The sequence below is a fragment of the Dryobates pubescens genome, chromosome 11 (assembly GCF_014839835.1).
Source record: "Dryobates pubescens isolate bDryPub1 chromosome 11, bDryPub1.pri, whole genome shotgun sequence".
Taxonomy (NCBI): domain Eukaryota; kingdom Metazoa; phylum Chordata; class Aves; order Piciformes; family Picidae; genus Dryobates; species Dryobates pubescens.
In genome coordinates, this window is record NC_071622.1 from 335,225 (window position 1) to 353,967 (window position 18,743).

Genomic DNA, 18,743 nt, shown 5'->3' on the forward strand with positions numbered 1-18,743 from the left:
CAGCTTTGCTCAGCAGACATAAACCCTCTAAGAGAGAAGGGCTAGTCCTAGTGGTGTGGCAGAATTTTCTCCTCTTGACAAAAACTCTTCTAATCCTGGACACTGTGTGCACAGCTGAGTGTTACCTGTCTGAAACAAGTTCCATTTTCATCGTGCTACCACAGGCATGGGGTTCCTTGATTGCTGCGCAAGAGCTGAAAAATGAGTCTCAACTTTACCGTTTGCTGATGACCAACAACAGAAGTGAAAATGCCACAGGTAATTAAAGTTAATCTGTGAAAATATCTAACTGAAGTGCGAGGTTAGGGTTGTGTGTGGCAACAGTAAAGCCATGTGACCTTACCTGCAGAGGTAAACTCCATATTGTGTCTGCTTGGACCTCCGGCTGGATGTCCTTTAACTTCCCCATAGAGAGGAGAACAGAGTGACCTAGAACATGAGGTGTTTGTTAGTTGGTTACAGACGTGTGCTGTCGTACCAGAATCTCACCTTCTCTTAAATACAATTTGCTTTCATTTTAGGGAGGGGAAAGCAAAAATCTTTCATTGTCTACTGACTTTGTAGAACACTTGGGGAGGTTTTGGCTTATTTATACAGAACAGAAGCCTTGTCATAAAGCAATACCTAACTTTATTTGGCCCAGGATTAGGGGCAGCACACAACTGCTCACAACTGATTTCTTCTCCTGAAAATAATTTTTCCCAATAATTCTCAGTTTCCATTCTGATGACATGAATCCAAAATGCTCCTGGATGGACTTTCCTTTGTAACACTTCAGTAAAGCTCTTGGTGCTTTCAGATCTGTTTTGAGGCTCTTCTACAAATAGAATAGAATAGAATTAACTAGGTTGGAAAAGACCGTCAAGATCATCAAGTCCAACCCATCACCCAAGACCATGTAGTCAACTAAACCATGGCACCAAGTGCCTCATCCAGGCTCTTCCTGAACACCTCCAATGTTGGTGACTCCACCACCTCCCTGGGCAGCACATTCCAATGGCCAATTACTCTTTCTGGGAAGAACTTCTTCCTAACATCCAGCCTGAACTTCCCCTGGCACAGCTTGAGAGTGTGTCCTCTTGTTCTGGTGCTGGGTGCCTGGGAGAAGAGACCAACCCCCACCTGGCTACAACCTCCCTTCAGGTATGAATGTTGCTGTTCAAATGTTTGCTGCAAACTTCCAGTAGTTTTAAAAGGGGAGTATGGCTGATGGGTGATCTTTGGTGCTCTACTGGGGTAAGAGTACCTACCTGGATTTGTAGACCACTGCCACCCTGCTTGAGGGAGGGCTTATGGAAAACCCATTAATGTGTATGAGAGCTTTGAATCTTAGGACCAAAATCACCAAATGAAATGTGTCCAAGGTATGTTTGGCATATGACTAACAGCTGAGGAAGGTAGATTGGTCTGTGTAAGATGCTGGTGGTTCCTGTATGTTCACTTGCTAAATTAGATTAAATGCATTCCTGTGATTAATTATTTTCAGATAAACAGTTACTGCTACAGAGACTGTGAGAAGTAGGGCAAGAGCTGGTGGACATAATCCCATCTCGGGGCAGGAATGTTGGCCCACATAGTCACGTCTGGGATGCGGGTGGGGTGCCCTGTGCAAGACCTGGGATTCAAGGTGAGGGTCTGTCAAAACTCGGGGTAAAGGGTGGGCTAACCAGATAGTGTAGAGGGGAAGGCATCCACAAGACAGATGTCTGCACTAAGATGTGGCTCATGCTGGGAGAAAAAGATTGAGAATCCTTCCTGTAGAGCCTGGCTTAGCAGTGCTGCTGGAATACGAGGCAGAGGGGAAAGGAAATGGTGCCGCTCCAGAGCACAGGGATCCAACTGTGTGAAATCAGTGTGGGTGCCATTAAAATGCCATCTTCCTCTCCCTTCCCCTTTCCTTCCTCCCTCCCTCCCTCTCTGCTGTCAGCCTGGCTGAGGAAAAGTCAAATAATGTACGACTGTGTTCCTTGGCATCACAACTGCGATTTCCCTTTAGGGGCTTCAAACTTGAGAATGGGAGGTTTTAAATCTTGCTGATTCGTGCTGTTCCAGCAAGCATATGTGTGAGCAGAAAGAACAATGCCAGTTCAAAGCAGAAATCACAAGTGAGAAATCATTGCTGCTAAATCAGGTGTTGCAGAGGCCAGTGGAAAAATCAGACACTAAGAAAAGTAGGAAATGGCTTTGTTTAGAGCTGGGAAGGTTAACGAGAAGGAATTAAAGTGCTCTCTGTGTATTCGGCCCCTAAGGATTCGAGCTAAGTTAGAGGGATTTATTTACTGATTATCCAGACTACACAACTGGCAATAAGATTAAGTGAGGAATTTGGGAACACGCTGACATTTCTGATTTGCATCATTTACTGTGGAGATCATTTGTCGGTGCTGCGCTGAGCTTGTGGTGAACCAGGGCTTAGTCTGGCCCAGCAGAGATGGATCTGGTACTTCTCATGGCTTGAGGGACATGGGGGTGAGAACAGTTGAATGTCCTCTCTGCCTCTCGGAGAGGAAACATCCAGTTTGTCCAGGTGCTTATCAGAGGAGAATTTCAGAGTATTTTCCTAGACATCATTAATTATGGGCAAGAGTGCAGTTCCAGGTGACACATTACATTAGATCAACTAAAGGCAAGGCTCTCATTTACAGAGCCTCTGCACTGGACGCTGTGCAGAGCTCCCCTGCTGCAAGGCAGGGACGCATGCTGCCCTTCTCCTCTTGCACTCAGTGCCTCGGAACCAGGCTGCTGAGTACCCAAATGTTACCATCTCAGCTGGAAGGAATGAAGGGGGACCACTGAATAGTGGTTCAGTACAAGAGCTAGGGAAAGATGGAACTTTTTTATCCTTTATTCTGGGTGCCTACCTTTAAAATGGTCATATTTTGTGAAAACCATCCAACTCTTGTGTATTCTACACATGGACAGGTGACATCACAAGGTGTGCTTTAAACAGGTAAACTTGGGCAGTGTGTTTCACCAAGCCACTGTCCATGCACTGAGCACTTACTCGCCCTATTTTGATCTCATAAAATACGACAATTCCTTGTCCCTATAAGGGACAGCCAAGACTTCTGCACTGTTGCTGGAATCAGGAAGGTATTGTTAGTGACTCTCTTGCCTGGTTACTGCAAAGTAAAAGTCCTCAACAGTGATCAGTTCTGCCAGTGTTTCATCTAAGAATGGTTTTGGTAAGGAGGTAGATAACTGAGATGAAAGGCAAGGTGTTATTTCAGCCTTCATGATGACTCTTCATACTTCTCTGATCAGCATCACGGATGACTAATTCTCCTGTTTTCATCATCTTTGGTAGAAGCTCCAAGGCTTCTGTTTGTTTCCTTTCTTAGGGGAATGGCATACCACAGCCAGCAACTTTAATCCTTTAATCTTCAGATGTCCAGTTGAGGCCTCCACCCATTGATTACCTCCTCTCACAGAAACTGATCCTGGTCCCTTCACAAATGATGTCCCTTGCTGGATCAGACTGTTGTCTCTGGGAATGTAGTTCATCCATTTGCTAAAAAGAGCACCATAAATTTCAGCCTGAACGTATTCTGGGCTAATCATCACATTTCAACTCTTCATCATCGTGACTCACCATTATTTGAGACTTCCTGATCTCTGCTGGCCTCCTTCTCTGAAATAATGGCAAATATCACACCAATAACATCTCACATCCAAGATTAATTTTTTTCCTAATATGCTCTTATAAATATGGGGCACTTCATGGGTTGTTATGACAAGGAAATTCTTTGACTGAGAAGTTTGCAAATTCCAAAGTACTATTTGTTTTATAAACAAAGGTGCTGTTTTCTTTATGCCAGCTTCTTTCTGCTTTCCCTTGTCCAGCAGTCTGTTCTGAAAGGCATGAAGCAGCTGTTGGCCCTGAATCAAAACTTGCAGCGCAGGGAGTGTTATATAAAAGTCCTTTGTGTGAGAGATGTACATGGCAGCAAATGGTGGAACTGGAGTATGGATTCTCTGAGGGGAGATGGCCAGCCATGACAATGGTTTCTCTTTTATTTGATTTTTGCAACAAGTAGGAGATATTGCAGTGTCTGCCTTTTCAGAAACACCTTTTCTCTTGCAGTGTTGTGAGACTGTCATTTCATGCCACCCTGCTGGATGGAAGGGCTCTAAGAGGTTGTTTAGTTCTTCCCCTGCCTCAAGGAATGATCTCTGTAGGGATCTCTGCTATCCCTGAGGAATCTTGGCCTAGTCTTTGGAGGAGATTCTGCAGCTCTCCTTGTCCATCTGTTTCTGTGATTCACTTTTCCTACCATATAACACCAGCCATACATTTGTTTGACATCTTTTCCTACCTGCAAAGACATTAATCTTTCACCTTCCACAGGTGGTTTCTTCTGAACTCACCAGTCCCAACTGATCTTAGCTTTTCTTTTCACCCCGAGCATCATCTGCTACAGTTTCCCTTCAAAAGGTGCCACAAATGTCTCCTTGTGTGAATAAGCAGAATAGGATGCACAATCCTTGTACTGATTTCTTAACAGCAAGACATTGTTGACCAGTGCTCTGTTTACATTGCACTGCAGCCACAGTCTTTCCTCTGCTCTTTAAGTGGCTACCCTCATGCTGTATGTTTATAACTGACTTACTCCTGACCAAGTTGAGTATTTTCTATTCATAATTAATTTAATCTAGATTTTTAAATCTATTTATCCAAATCTTTGTGAATGCTGATCCTGCCATCTAACATATTTACTTCCCTTTCTAGTTTCTTCTCATCTGTAAATGTAATAAGCACAGACTATAATCCACCATCCTGAGAATTAAGGCATTCATAAGCACGTTAAAAATTACAGCCCATATCAAAGTCATCTTGATAGCGTTTTCCAGTTGGGCAGTGAACCACTGGCAGCTTTTCTATGGAAGTGAGCATCCAACCAGTAACTGCAGGAGAGCTCACTTCCACAGTGAGAATGTCACTTGAGGCTGTGTCAAAAAGCTCTACTGAAGGCTGAAAAGTGTGACATCTAATGGTAATACCTTACCCATAAGATCGGACTCCCTGCTCTAAAGAGAGATTGGACTGATTCGATGTGACTAGCTGGCAACCTGTTAAGAACTATTATGACAAAAGTAACTCCAAATGTGTCAGAGTTCTGGTGATACTTTCCTTTCTGTCTCATAGTTCCAAAACAGCTTCTTGGGTGAGGAAGGCAGGGGGAGAGCCTCACATGGGGTTTGGATGTTTGGGGTGGTTGGAGCTATGCAAATATCTGAGGAGCAGGGTGTAATTCAGCAGAAGGTTTTAGCTAATAGTCTGTACTGTACAATGTCTGCAACCACAAAGGAGAATCTAAGCAGATGACTGTTTAAACTAATCCAGAGAGTTAAATACTTCTCAGTTAAACTCAGCCTGGCTATATCTTTCTTCTCCGTGGGTATGAAGTGAGAGACACCGTGTGTGTATGGGAAGATGAATTGTAACCTCTGCTTAGAGCGCTGCCAGGCTGCTAATGAAAGCTCAGGAGCTGAAAGGGGCAGGCTGTGGGTGGCTCAGTAAGGCAACAGCAGTACAAAGTCAGGAGATGCTGAAAGCATGGAAGAGTGTGGCAGAGTCACCCTCTGCGAGGCAAAAGGACGGCGTCCAAGCTACCCGGGAAGTGTTCTTTTTCCGCTGCTTGCTTTGTTGTAAATACACAAAAGTAATCTATTGTCATTTAGTTGTGGTTCCTTCCAGTAAGAAAACCTCACTGTGGGAAGCCATCATGTGGTTTCAGCAGTCCTCTGGCAAAAGGCACGCTATGTACAGCTGAGTGGCTTAGCTAAACTGTATGAGCTGCATGAAGCTGCAGTTAGGAAAGTGTATCAAGAAATCAGATGTAATGATTCAGGAAAAAGCAGAGGGCATCAGGGCAGCTGCAGTCTGCTGAGTGTTGGTGCATTGCAGGGAAAAAACATACTTGGAGAGGAATAGATAAAGCAGATTATAAATTCTGCAGCTGTGAATGAAAACAGAGTCTGGAAGGAATGCTTCACTTTCAGGTGGTGCTGGTTGTTAGGAACTTGCATCTGTAGATCAAAGATGCAAAGGCAGCTTTTAAATGGTTGGTTTCTCACTGCAGCCATGGACTTGCTCTTAGCATACAGAGCACTGCTTTGCTGCTGCTTTGACTTTTACCCTCTAGTCAGCCACCTTCCAGTCCGTTTCCTCTCATCATTTTTAATGGAATGCCTTTTTGATTACAGAAAATTGCTTGATACACTGCTGTCATGAAAATGCTAGACAAACGCTCCTTCTTGGAACTGACATCAGGAATGTTATACAAGGCATTCTTAAATATGCTGGCAGCTGCCCTGAATGTAATGAAATCATGGAAATTAGAAGCATTGCACTCTCTGTGTGGCCAGCCCAGGACTGGCTGCAGTATGTTACCAGTTTTACTGTCAATTTCAGAAGGAATCACTTCTGAATTCTTCCTGGAATGTTCTTCAACATGATTACAGTTCCCACAATCAAGGATATTTGCCTGATAGTGTGAGGTACTGGTCCTTTTTTCTTCTTTTTTGACTGTACACAGTCCCTCATGCCTGCATCCCTGTGTGCCACACTGAGCCGTCCCTCTTGCAGCAGAGAGCTTATGGTCTTCAGAAGCCTGGTAACTGGTAGAAAAGCAAATGTAGGGTGAGACCCTGTTCCCACTGCAGCCAGCAGGGAAGTCCCCACGAACTTAAGTGGCTTGGATTTCACATACAGCTTTTAGTCTTCACTCGTGTGGCACCCATTAATCCTTAATACATTTGTAAAACAGAAGGTATCTAAATGCAGGATAGATAGAGGGGCAGCAATTATGCAGGCTGTGTTTCACTAGCACCTCTCCATGCAAGGATCACAAAGCTTAAGGTGAGACCTGCTGCAGAGCATAAGGAATAGGAATTACTGCAATTCTTCTCAAGTGCAGAGAAGGTAGAAGGGAAGGACCCTCTCTCTGTAGCAATGTATGTGTAGGTATAAATGGAAGCATCCTCCTGGTTTCTCTTACCTTCCCTTCATTTGTGGTGGGGTTTTTTTTATAGCCACCCCTTCACCATAGCTTTGGTCAATTTTCATCAGATATTCAGAATTTGAATTTTCCAGGATGAATCTTCTTTCCATTACCTGGTTTTTGGCTGTCTAGAGTCTTCTATAATTTCTTTGTTGGAGGCATAAGAAAGTTTCTAAAGCTGCAGTTGTGTTAATTTGTTGTTGTAGTAGTAATAATAATAATATTCCATTCCTGGCAAAAACTAGCAGCATTATTAAGCAAGAGTCAGCTGAGCAAAAACTTAGCCCAGATTCACTTGCTATTGCCAATACTTGCTGTTAGAACTAGCAAGTCTGGCTCAAGGATGAGGAGCACTGAAGGGATGGTGGCCACCAGACACCTACTTCCTATTTCCAGCTTCTTCATTCTCCTTTTCTGTTCCTCATGAATGTTCTGTAGAGGATTGGTCAGAGAGATGCAAGAGCTTTGCTGCTCATTCTGGTTTGCATTTATTCACTGCAATGTATTTGTACAACGCTTTCTAGGATGCAGAGTGGCAAGGACTCGGGCTGAGGGCTGGCTTGCACCAAAGGCAGAGTCACTGAGATCCTCAGTGAGGAGAGCAGCTGTTTTGAAAGGGTGCCCTGGAGATGGGGTAGGGCATCTACATCCCCGGGGTCACCCTGTGATGCCAAGTTCCACTGGGCAGCCTCACTCTCAGCTGTTGCTGTTGGCACAGTGCAGAGACAGCTTACAAAAGAGAGCCTGGTAACATGTGTAGGTGTACTGCAGAGCACAGAAATCTGTTAGAAGCAGACTTCCATCTGCATGATGTGATGCAAACAAGATGGTTTCTGGCATGAAAAGCCTTCAGTTGAGACATCAAATCATTAAGAATCCCATAATAAATTACTGTAAGCTCAGGGAAGACTGATCTTTTTCTATTTCAGAGACAATACATCAACAATATGCAGGCAGCTCTCTTGCAGCTTCAAAGAGGCAGAGTCCTGCAGTAGTGTCCCCTGTCTGTAAATATCACCTGTGAGCCTGTATGTAAAAGGTTAAATGTTTGCAGACTGTTACCCTTTGCCTTAAAGATCAGAGACAAATTACTATTTTTACTTTGCATTCTCTTGATGAGAATAATGATAAACATCTGTCACTCTGCTGCTTAGCCAGCTAGGACTCTTACTGCAATCTGTAATTTTAAACAGTAAAGAGGAAAACAAAAACAAAAAAAGGAAAGAAAAGGGAGAAAAACCCATGGACAAACTGCACTTTCTATACACAGTGAAAAGAAAAGAAAGAGAGAGAAATCCCATGCAGGGGAGCTGGGAAGGGGACATTTTCAGAGTGCAGTTCCTTGGCTGAAACCTGTGGGCAGATGATAGATGTTTGATTTTCCATTCATTTGGTATTTTGTAGGGGAAACTACAGTTGGTTTCTTTTCAGACATGGAGGCTAAGGGAAATACTCCATCTGCATGCTGTGACATTTTGGCATGTGCAGTTTATTAACAGAACGATTAGGGCTGATGTGGCAGTGTGTCTACTGGTGTTACAGGATGGAGAATGCTGTTTCCATCCAGAGCTCTTTCAGTGTCCTCCCCAGTCCCAACGTTTTAAGGAAAAGCCTCTGCAGTGACATGTTTGGGTGTCTGGCTCTAATGGTCTCTTCTCTAGTGGGGTAGCTGCTGGTTTCAGCTGCTGCAGAGATCTGTGGAGCACCAGTTGTGCAAATTGCAGCTAAACACTATGTTGTAAAGGGAGCTGTGCTGACAGGGGTCTGGCTGGTATCTAAGCATTTCTGGTTTCTGTGTTACTCACTTTTTGCAAGCGCTTTCTCTTTGTGTTGCGTTGCCAGGTACCAAGAGAACAGGTTCAGATTTTACAGCTGGTGCTAACATGGCTTTGGTGGTCATTTTCAGGGAGGTGTATTATATGTCAGCTTAGGGAAAGAGCATTGTTCTTTGTGCTTTCCAGGCTGAAATTTCATTCTTTTGCATCTTCAAGCCTCAGAAAGCAGCTTGATTTTCACTGAAAGGCTCCTTTCCTTTTTTCAGGTTTTCTTATATTTATACAGGCCAGAGCAGAGCAAAGTATTTACCTTTTTAGCTTCCAGTTAAAGTTCCTGCTATTTTCTTTAATTAGGTCAGCTGTTTACATACAAAGAAGGGTTTTTTTCTGTCCAATTAAAAAGAGACCTCTCATGTGTAATCCAGCCTGTTATGCCAAGCTTTGAGCACTGGAACCAAGGATGCTTTTGCTGTTATGCTTCATAAACCCTTTGTTTACGTAGGTGCTGCTCACCTCTAACAAACTTGGAGGCCAAACTGTGGAATTTGTCACAACTGACTCAGTCTTAAATAACAAGGATGGGTTTTAGCCATAGTGGGGTAAAAGTCAAAATCCATATTTGTGGTGCTGCTTTCCTGCATGGGTCAGGCTGGCTGAGTCTGAGTGGTAGAAGATTTGGTAACGAGTATTGCAGTAAGTGATCTGAGAGAATTTCTTGGGCTTTCATTTGCCACCTTGGTCTGAAAAGTCTCTTTAATACAAAATCTGTGTGCAAATGTGTAATGTACTTTGTCAATTTCATATTGCATGAACCTCCAGAAGTGCAGATTTCATGACACTAAACAGGACAGTGCTTCACATTTTAACTTCCAGACATTCTTTGTGTGAATTACATTGCCGGATTGCTCAGTGTAAATCCAGATTCCCTCCCAGTATACTTCCAGTTTATTGTAGTCTGAAAGTCTTGACTTTTCTTCCCTTCTTTTTCCTGTGTAGACTGAAAATGAGGAGAATGGCCAAGCAGACAATTTTTCAATGGATCCCCAGCTGGAGAGACAGGTGGAGACGATTCGAAATCTTGTGGACTCCTACATGTCTATTATCAACAAATGTATCCGAGACCTGATACCCAAAACAATCATGCACCTCATGATCAACAACGTAGGTACCAGCCAGGGTTCTAACTTGTTTTAACAGACCTGTGTAATCCCTTCCTCTCAAATGCAGGATTCTTGAATATAGCAGCAGCAGCACCTTCTGAAGGGAAGAACATGCTCCCACTAATGCCACATTTGCAGACAAAATATCTTCCAAGGTAGTAGAAGGTTCTGCAGCCTTCTGAAAGGCTGGCACACTGCCTCAAGTGCCTACTCCAAGATGACAAAGATTGAGTTTAATTATATCCTAATCAGAATATGTTAGCTTTTAAAGGGAAATCAAGGATGATTTTGTTGTTGTTTTCATCCTGTCTTGCTTTTGATGTAACAGGAATGAGGAGTTGGGAGAGCAGCAGAGCAGGGCTATGCTTGCTTGATCTTCACTCTGCACCTGCTTCTCATGGTGTCCTAAAGCAGTTCCTACTTTATTTGGGTTTCTCTATATTTTCAGGTTACTATTTTCAAGGCATAATGTTGTTTAGCTAAGCAGATGTGGTGGTTTGATTTAGTGCGTGTGCCTTTCTTACGTATGAAGATGAAAGAAATGGCTTTGAGATATCACTGGTTTATCACTGTGCTAGGATCTCAGCCTTCACCTCCTGGCAGAGGTCTGAATGGGCCTTGCTGAAAGCTAAGCCTCATATTAATGCTACTGCTACCATATGCATTAACAGTGGAGAGCACAGCTCCTGTTAGCTGTGGGGAGCACCTTTTCTGCCAGGTCATCAAACCCATCAGTCCTTACAATACACAGTAACACAAATCTGGGTAGGGGTAGCATTTGCTTTTAACTCAGGGATGCCTCTAGCCTTTGCCTGATGGATTTCATTAGCACTGTGGAATTTGTGTGGCACTTAAGATTTAGGTGGTTGGGCAGGAAATTTCCTGGTACATATAACATGAGAACAAGAGAGATTCCATTGACTTCTTTAGGCACAGGGGAGTCAGCCTCCCAGTCCTGCTCTGCTCATGGGTACCTTTTTACCAATGAACATGGACTCATGGGTGAGGACTTCCACAAAAGAACATGGGAGCAGTGGAACCGTTCCTTTTGTCCTGAAGTCAGCCAGGCACTCGACTTTATAAGGGTGAGCATGTTTGCTCTGCTCTTTCCAGATCACAGCTAGCAGCTTGCTGCTTTGACTTTGCACAGCTTCAGGCTGGACTTTAGTTCTCATTTCATAAACTGCAGAGTTCAGTGAGGAGTTCCTTTTGAAAGCTGACATTAAATTTTCTGCCACTCACCTCCTCATATGGAATAGCTTAAGAGTCTCTGAAGTGTGTGCTTTACTCAGAAGCAGAATACTGTAAGATTTTCTACTTTCAGTCTCATCAGCTGTTAGTTACATCATCAAAGTCTGTCATGCTGGCTGACCATGGTACACAGAAACAACAGACTTACAACATCACCCACCTTTCAGCTGACCTCATAGTCCCTAGCTCACCAGCATGCCCAAATACAGCTTGGATGTCCACCTTCATCCTAGACTTCCAATCTGTGGCAAAGAATCAAAACATGTTAAAGGGTTGTGAAGAGTGAGACTACAAATTTTAACACACTTTGTTCTGTGCAACATAGGCAGTAAAGTAGCAAAGCAGAAAAAACTGCTCAAATGTTTAGATTTTAAAATCGGTGCTACTAAGAAAGAGAAAGAAATGCTTGGACTGAGACTGCTGAGCCACAACTAAGTGGTGTGCAAATTGCTGCAAAGCAGTGGAGTTGTGATGAACAGTGGGTCCTGCTCAGCTGTGTGTGTTTTCCTTGGAGTCTTCAGAAGTCCAACCCATCCATCAGCAGTTCAGTGAAAACACCCTCCCTCTGCATCAGCATATTCTGTACTTGCTGCTGCCCCATCACGTTGCCTCCAAAATGCTGGAAACAAATCGATCCCAAAGAGTTTGTTTCCATGACAACCATAACCTCCCAAGTACTCCTAGAACTTACTTTCTACTTTGTGGGCCTGCAAATGAGCACTTACAGTTCAAGGGAAGTATCAGATTCAAACTCAGTACACAGAAAATTAGATGCTGTCCCTGAGCATACTTTGAGGCCTAAGCCTAGACTGCTGTATTCCAAATGCATCTCTTATTCTGCCCTTAGGGTGGATGTTGATTACCTTAAAAGAAAATACATTTACCACACAGACCTGCATTGAGTTACCATTAGCAATTCAAATATGCCCAAACAAAACACACATTTCTGGGTGCCCAGGTATCACAGACCATACCCGAAGGGTGGCCTTAAGCTAGACAGTGTGTGCCCCTTAAGCTGATAGTAATCTTGGCTGAGTAGAAAAACTCCAAAGTACTTGTTACTACTGAGCTTAAGGGATGGGTTGTGTTTGCATTTGAGACAGTGATGTACATTGTAGTCTGCTCACTGAGGACTGACGTTTCCAGCCCATCTCACTCCACTCCAGAGGGACAGGGCAGGCTTTTGGGGCATTGGTGTTTCAGATGCTTGCTGTGGTTCAGGTTTGACTGCAGGTCTGTGAAGGAAAATGTTTGAAACTGTTCCCCTGAAGCTTTCTGTTTTCTAGAAAGGAGCAGAGGTGTGAGTAAATGTCACTTTCCCTTCTTTTTCCAAGCTGAAGAAAGTGACTGTTGCGGAAGATCTTCCCCTGTCTGGTACAGTGCATCTGACTGCAGAAGGCAGGAGGTTGATCCCAGAACCATCCTTAACACATCAGCCTTTCCCTTCCAGAAGAATGGAGGGAGTTACTTGAGTCTCCTGCTAATGGCAGACAGTGATCTCTCTTGATAATTGCCACAGGCTGATTATTTTCAAACAGATATTTGTGGTTTAACAATGCCTTTACAATCAGCTCTGGCCTTAATCTAATTTTAGGATGATGACTTTTTTTTTGAAGTGTTGCCATTGAAATGCACATTTCATCGAGTAGAATGTGATGCTGTTTAACTATGATATCTGTTTTTAATGTGGAGTGTTTGGCAGTCATGAGGAAAGTAGTGTACTCTGGCTCTTGATCAGTACCATCTACTGGAAAACAGCATGAGACTCATGGAAAAGTTTTGCAGGCTTTGCTGAGAATTTGTGCATCTCCTGTCATACGTGAATGGGAAATGACAGCCGAGCCCAGACAATGTGGTTTTGTTTCCCTGTAACGTCTGTCCTGGGCTTCTTTTCATTGCTAGGTGACCATCAAGGGTCCCATGCCTGGGCAGCTTGACTGCTCCTATTGACCTTGTCTGAACAAAAACATTGCCACAGTCTAAATGTTAGGATTTCAGTTGATGGTACTGAACTAGCACAAGCCCATCTGCAAATGGAGCTCAGGTTTATGTAATCAGGATCTTGAGAATGTATTATGGTTAGTATCTCCAGCTCTAAAAAACTTTATAGAGCAAAAAGCCAGGTGAGAAAGAGATCAGAACAGCAATGAAAGTCTCAAATGCAAGGTTTTAGTAGGTCAGCAGTTGGTTTATTTGCCACTGCCTTATTTAATCAGAGTACTTCTAGCTTTTTATCTCTCTAATGTAGCCCAGGTTTCCATAACCAGGGCAAGCATAGCAGGAAATCAATACAGTAAATCAGATTACTTGGAGACTTCTCCCTTCAGTTTGAAAGCCTGTGGATGGGATATTTAGAATCTGACAGCGTTTTTGGAGATGAAAGATGCCATCTGCAGTAAAGTAAACTGTTGCTATGAAAATAATTGGCAGAGGTGTTATAATGCTGGGAAATTCCCAGGAGAATTTAGTATCTGATGGAAAAGCTAATAGCCTGCACTTACCCCTCAGTCAGCCATTCAGAACTGGACCAAAATGCCAGCTGGCTCCTGGGAGTGGTTGGGAAGCCTGTGTCAAATGAACTGTAAGCATAGATGTCACCTTACAGCTTGAGACCTTAACTCCAACCATTTAAAGTGTTTCAAAGACAGAGCAAAAGAAGGGCACAGTGCATTATGGAGCTATTGCACAAGCCCATCTTATCCTCATGATGCGAGTCCTTGGCTCCTGGTGTGGCTTTGTAACTGCGTTGAGCCCGTCTGCTTGGAGGCGGCTGCTAAAAGGTCCTCTCTATCCATTTCCAGCTGCTCTGCCCAGCTGTGTCTGCCAGCCTTTCCCTCAGCTGCAGCTAGACCTCAGCATGCTCCACCATCAGCTCCGTCCAAGTTCAGCATTTTCAGGTCCCTGATCTGACCTAACAAAAACTGCATGACCAGCAGAACTGATGTGGCAGTAGGACAGACCAATTAAGTTGAGAGAATGTCTTTCCTGGTTCCATGCATCTCACACTCGGTTTGCTCAGCAGTGTATTTTCAGGAGGCTTTTATTGTTGTTCATTTGTTTGCTGGAGTTTTGTTTTGTCTGATGAAACAGGTGAAGGAATTTATCAATGCAGAGCTCTTGGCTCACTTGTATTCTTCTGAGGACCAGAACACTCTGATGGAGGAGTCCGCCGAGCAGGCGCAGAGGCGCGATGAGATGCTCCGCATGTACCAAGCGCTGAAGGAAGCCCTAGCAATCATCGGGGACATCAGCACCAGCACTGTCTCCACCCCTGCACCCCCTCCCGTCGATGACTCCTGGCTTCAGCAGGCCCGCAGGTAAGGGTCCCCAGATCTCTATTGCAAGGAAATCCAGGACAGGCAGATGTTGGCAGCAGCAGCAGCTCCCTCCCTGCCCGTCTGTGGGAGCGGTACCTCTTCTTTGCCTCAATTTTTTCTAGCAGGACAGAATGTCTTCCAGACAGCTGGCCTGCAGAGCTGGCAGAAGGAGTTAGGGAGCAGCATAGTCTTCCTCTGTTCCAGAATGGGGTAGTTGGTGATCTGCTTAGCCACTTGGATCCCCACAAGTCCATGGGACCGGATGGGATCCATCCCAGGGTGCTGAGAGAGCTGGCAGATGTGCTGGCCAAGCCGCTCTCCATCATTTTTCAGCAGTCCTGGCTCACTGGAGAGATCCCAGATGACTGGAAGCTGCCAACGTGGTGCCCATCCACAAGAAGGGCCGGTTGGATGAGCCAGGGAATTATAGACCTGTCAGCCTGACCTCAGTGCCAGGCAAGATCATGGAACAGGGCATCTTGAGTGCAGTCACACAGCACTTGGAGGATGGCCAAGGGATCAGGCCCAGCCAGCATGGGTTTAGGAAGGGCAGGTCCTGCCTGACCAACCTGATCTCCTTCTATGATCAGGTGACTGCCTGGTGGATGTGGGGCAGGCTGTGGATGTAGTCTACCTGGACCTCAGCAAGGCCTTTGACACCGTCCCCCACAGCAAACTCCTGGCCAAGCTGTCAGCCCATGGCTTGGATGGGAGCACACTGCGATGGGTTAGGAACTGGCTGGAGGCTGAGCCCAGAGAGTGGTGGTGAATGGTGCCACAGCCAGCTGGCAGCCAGTCACCAGTGGTGTGCCCCAGGGATCAGTGCTGGGCCCCATGCTCTTTAACATCTTTATTGATGATCTGGATGAGGACATCGAGTCCATCATCAGTAAATTTGCTGACGACACCAAGCTGGGGGCAGGAGTTGATCTGCTGGAGGGTAGAGAGGCTCTGCAGAGGGACCTGGACAGGCTGGGCAGATGGGCAGAGTCCAACGGCATGAGATTTAACACATCCAAGTGCCGGGTTCTGCACATTGGCCACAGCAACCCCATGCAGAGCTACAGGCTGGGGTCAGAGTGGCTGGAGAGCAGTCAGGCTGAGAGGGACCTGGGGGTGCTGGTTGACGGTAGACTGAACATGAGCCTGCAGTGTGCCCAGGCAGCTAAGAGGGCCAATGGCATCCTGGCCTGCATCAGGAACAGTGGGGCCAGCAGGAGCAGGGAGGTCATTCTGCCCCTGTACACTGCACTGGTTAGGCCACACCTCGAGTACTGTGTGCAGTTCTGGGCCCCTCAGTTTAGGAAGGAGGTTGACTTGCTGGAGCGTGTCCAGAAAAGGGCAACAAGGTTGGTGAGGGGCTTGGAGCACAGCCCTGTGAGGAGAGGCTGAGGGAGCTGGGGTTGCTTAGTCTGGAGAAGAGGAGACTCAGGGGTGACCTTATTACTCTCTACAACTACCTGAAGGGGGGTTGTAGACAGGCAGAGGTTGGTCTCTTCTCCCAGGCAACCAGTACCAGAACAAGAGGACACAGTCTCAGGCTGTGTCAGGGGAGGTTTAGGCTGGAGGTTAGGAGGAAGTTTTACACAGAGAGAGTGATTGCCCACTGGAATGGGCTGCCTGAGGAGGTGGTGGGGTCGCCGTCGCTGGGGGTGTTCAGGGCGAGGCTTGACAGGATGCTTGGTTGTATGGTTTAGTTGATTGGGTAGTGTTGGATGATAGGTTGGACACGATGATCTCGAAGGTCTCTTCCAACCTGGTTAATTCTATCCTATTCTATTCTATTCTATTCTATTCTAGATCTTTACTGACACCTGAAGGGGCTATGTGAAGGCTGCAGAGGGACTGTTTGCAAAGGCTTGTGGTGATAGGATCAGGGCAATGGTTTTAAATTAGAGAAGAGTGGATTTAGATTGGAGGTTAGGAGGAGGTTCTTTACCATGAGGGTAGTTGAACACTGGAACAGGTTGCCCAGGGAGGTAGTTGAGGCCCTTGGACACGTTCAAGGTCAGGCTCGACAGGGCTCTGGGCAGCCTGACCTAATGGAGGATGTCCCTTCTCACTACAAGGGAGTTGGACTAGATGATGTTTGGAGGTTCCTTCCAACACAAACTCTATGATACTATGGCATTGGTGAGTGAAAGCAAAACATTTCCCACATATATTCTATGGATACACATGTGAACAACAGACAGGATATTTGCCTTGCAGAAGGCATCCAAAGGGTTTATAGCTTGCCCCATCCTTCATAAGCAGCTGCTCCTGCCACCCCAATTGTGCATCCACGAGGCCTCTTCTTTCAAGCAATTACAAGAATTCATTATCTCAGCTCCATGTCCTAGAATATCCACTCAACATTGTTAGAACTCTGATCCTTTACATTTACTTCTTTGCTTGAGTGTTTATTTCTATCATGAGGCTGGAGGAAAGGTAAGTGTGATGCTCTGACACTGACAGCAAAGGAAAACACCAAGAACAGAGGATTGTCATAGCCACAAAAAGGGGTTAATTTCTGATTTTATATTTTGAAGAACACCCAGAAGCTGACTTGAACTTCTGAATGTCTTACATCTCTGCTGTTTCGCTAGATCACCACCTCCAAGTCCCTCAACTCCGAGGAGGCCTACGTTAAACAATCCCCCAACCAGACCTTTATCTGGCCGAGGACCTGCTCCTGCCATCCCATCTCCTGGCCCTCAGTCAGGGGCGCCCCCAGTCCCATTCCGCCCAGGACCACTGCCTCCATTTCCCGGCGGTGGCGAAGCCCTTGGAGGACCTCCTCAGGTTCCCTCTCGGCCGACCCGGGCTCCTCCCAGCGTCCCCAGGTAAGCTCTGATCTCCCTGGCGGCAGGCATGGTTCTCTCCCCCCAGCACTACAGACAGGTCCTGCACTGGCTTGGGAAGCTGAGCACCATGGCTGAGCAAGTCTCTGCAACAAAGCAAAACTGCACTCCCTGCAGAGAGGCAAAGACATTTTGGGGAATCAGGTTTTAGCACAGACAGGAGCTGGGGGCAGGGAACAGAAAGAGCTTTTATGGGGGAAAAAACAATTCTGGTTCCTTCCAGTCAGTTTGAAGACACAAGATTTCTTACATTGAGAATCCCTCCTCTGGCTGTGTCCTACCCACACTGGGGTTCACAGACACAGAGAGGTCATCTACCCCACCACCAAGGCTGGGGCAAGGGTACAGCTCCTCACTTCTGCTGTTCTGACTCCTCAGCAGCAGGAGGAATGTCTCTTCTGGGAGCCAGCAACACCAATCCTCTAGAACTAGTGTGACGGGCTGATAGCATTCTGAGTTGTATTCCACAGTGCACGACACTTGCATTCAGCTGACAAGAGTCCCCAGCTGGCTAACAGTGTCGCTCACACGGCACAAAGCGATCAGCTAAGGAACAGGAGTTTTGTGGCCACATCATTTCCTTTTCTTCCCTTTCCATTTATCAGTACTTTCTAAAGTAGCTCTGTATTATTTTGTGTGGCATGAACTGCTTTTTAATATAAGTTGTCATGAAAAAAAGTCCTTAATATTTCTTTTCACGCTCATACATATAACCATTCATATAAAAATAATTTATGTATATCTATGTACGAAAGCCTCCAAATCAGAGGGCTTTGGTAGCTTCCTCACTTGGGAGATGCAGATTAGGCAATGCTGGAACAAAGGGGTTTCTCCATTCCAAATTAACTGTTACATTAAAGTTAGTCACAGTTTGCAAAAACAAAGAAACAATGCCCAATCCTCAGCAGTTAAACAGAAAGGAAAGGAAAACGTGCACATCGTCAGCTTGGGAAATGGCAATGAGAAGAGAACCTGTGGGGAAAATCTTCCTTTTGGAGGGGGGAGATCTGCTGCCGCTGTCAGCAAGTTAAACCCGAGGCTCGGTTTCTAGCGTAGTTACTCTGTAACACGGGGAATAAATCAGAAAGGTCTATCAGAGGAATGAAGTGTTCCTAGGTATTTGCTGTAGATGGCATCAGTGCCCAGCCATGAAGTGTGCTCTTTCACCTTGGTGGGTATCTCACTGCTTGCAGCAGGGCCACTGGGGACCAATCCAGGACTGTCTTTCTGGGTACTAAACCTTGTGCAAAAGGGAAGAAGCCCAACCATCATCCCCTTGCTGGGAGAGCCTGGGGCTGAGCTGAAGGGCACTGGCCCCAGTCTTTCCCCTGTGCCTTTATCAGAGGATAAATCACATCCTAGACAGAGAAATGAGGTCCAGTGTGTCGTCAGT

General features: G+C 45.5%; 1 protein-coding gene across 3 annotated transcripts in view; it reads left to right on the forward strand.

Annotated features, from left to right (window-relative positions):
- Positions 1 to 18,743, forward strand: part of DNM3 (dynamin 3) — a 172,992-nt gene that overhangs the window by 142,960 nt on the left and 11,289 nt on the right. For all 3 annotated transcript variants that reach the window (XM_054165603.1, XM_054165601.1, XM_054165602.1), the window contains 3 exons: positions 9,776 to 9,940; positions 14,281 to 14,507; positions 17,096 to 17,332. In XM_054165603.1, the coding sequence (XP_054021578.1) occupies positions 9,776 to 9,940; positions 14,281 to 14,507; positions 17,096 to 17,332 (629 nt within the window). The remainder of the gene's footprint in view (positions 1 to 9,775; positions 9,941 to 14,280; positions 14,508 to 17,095; positions 17,333 to 18,743) is intronic.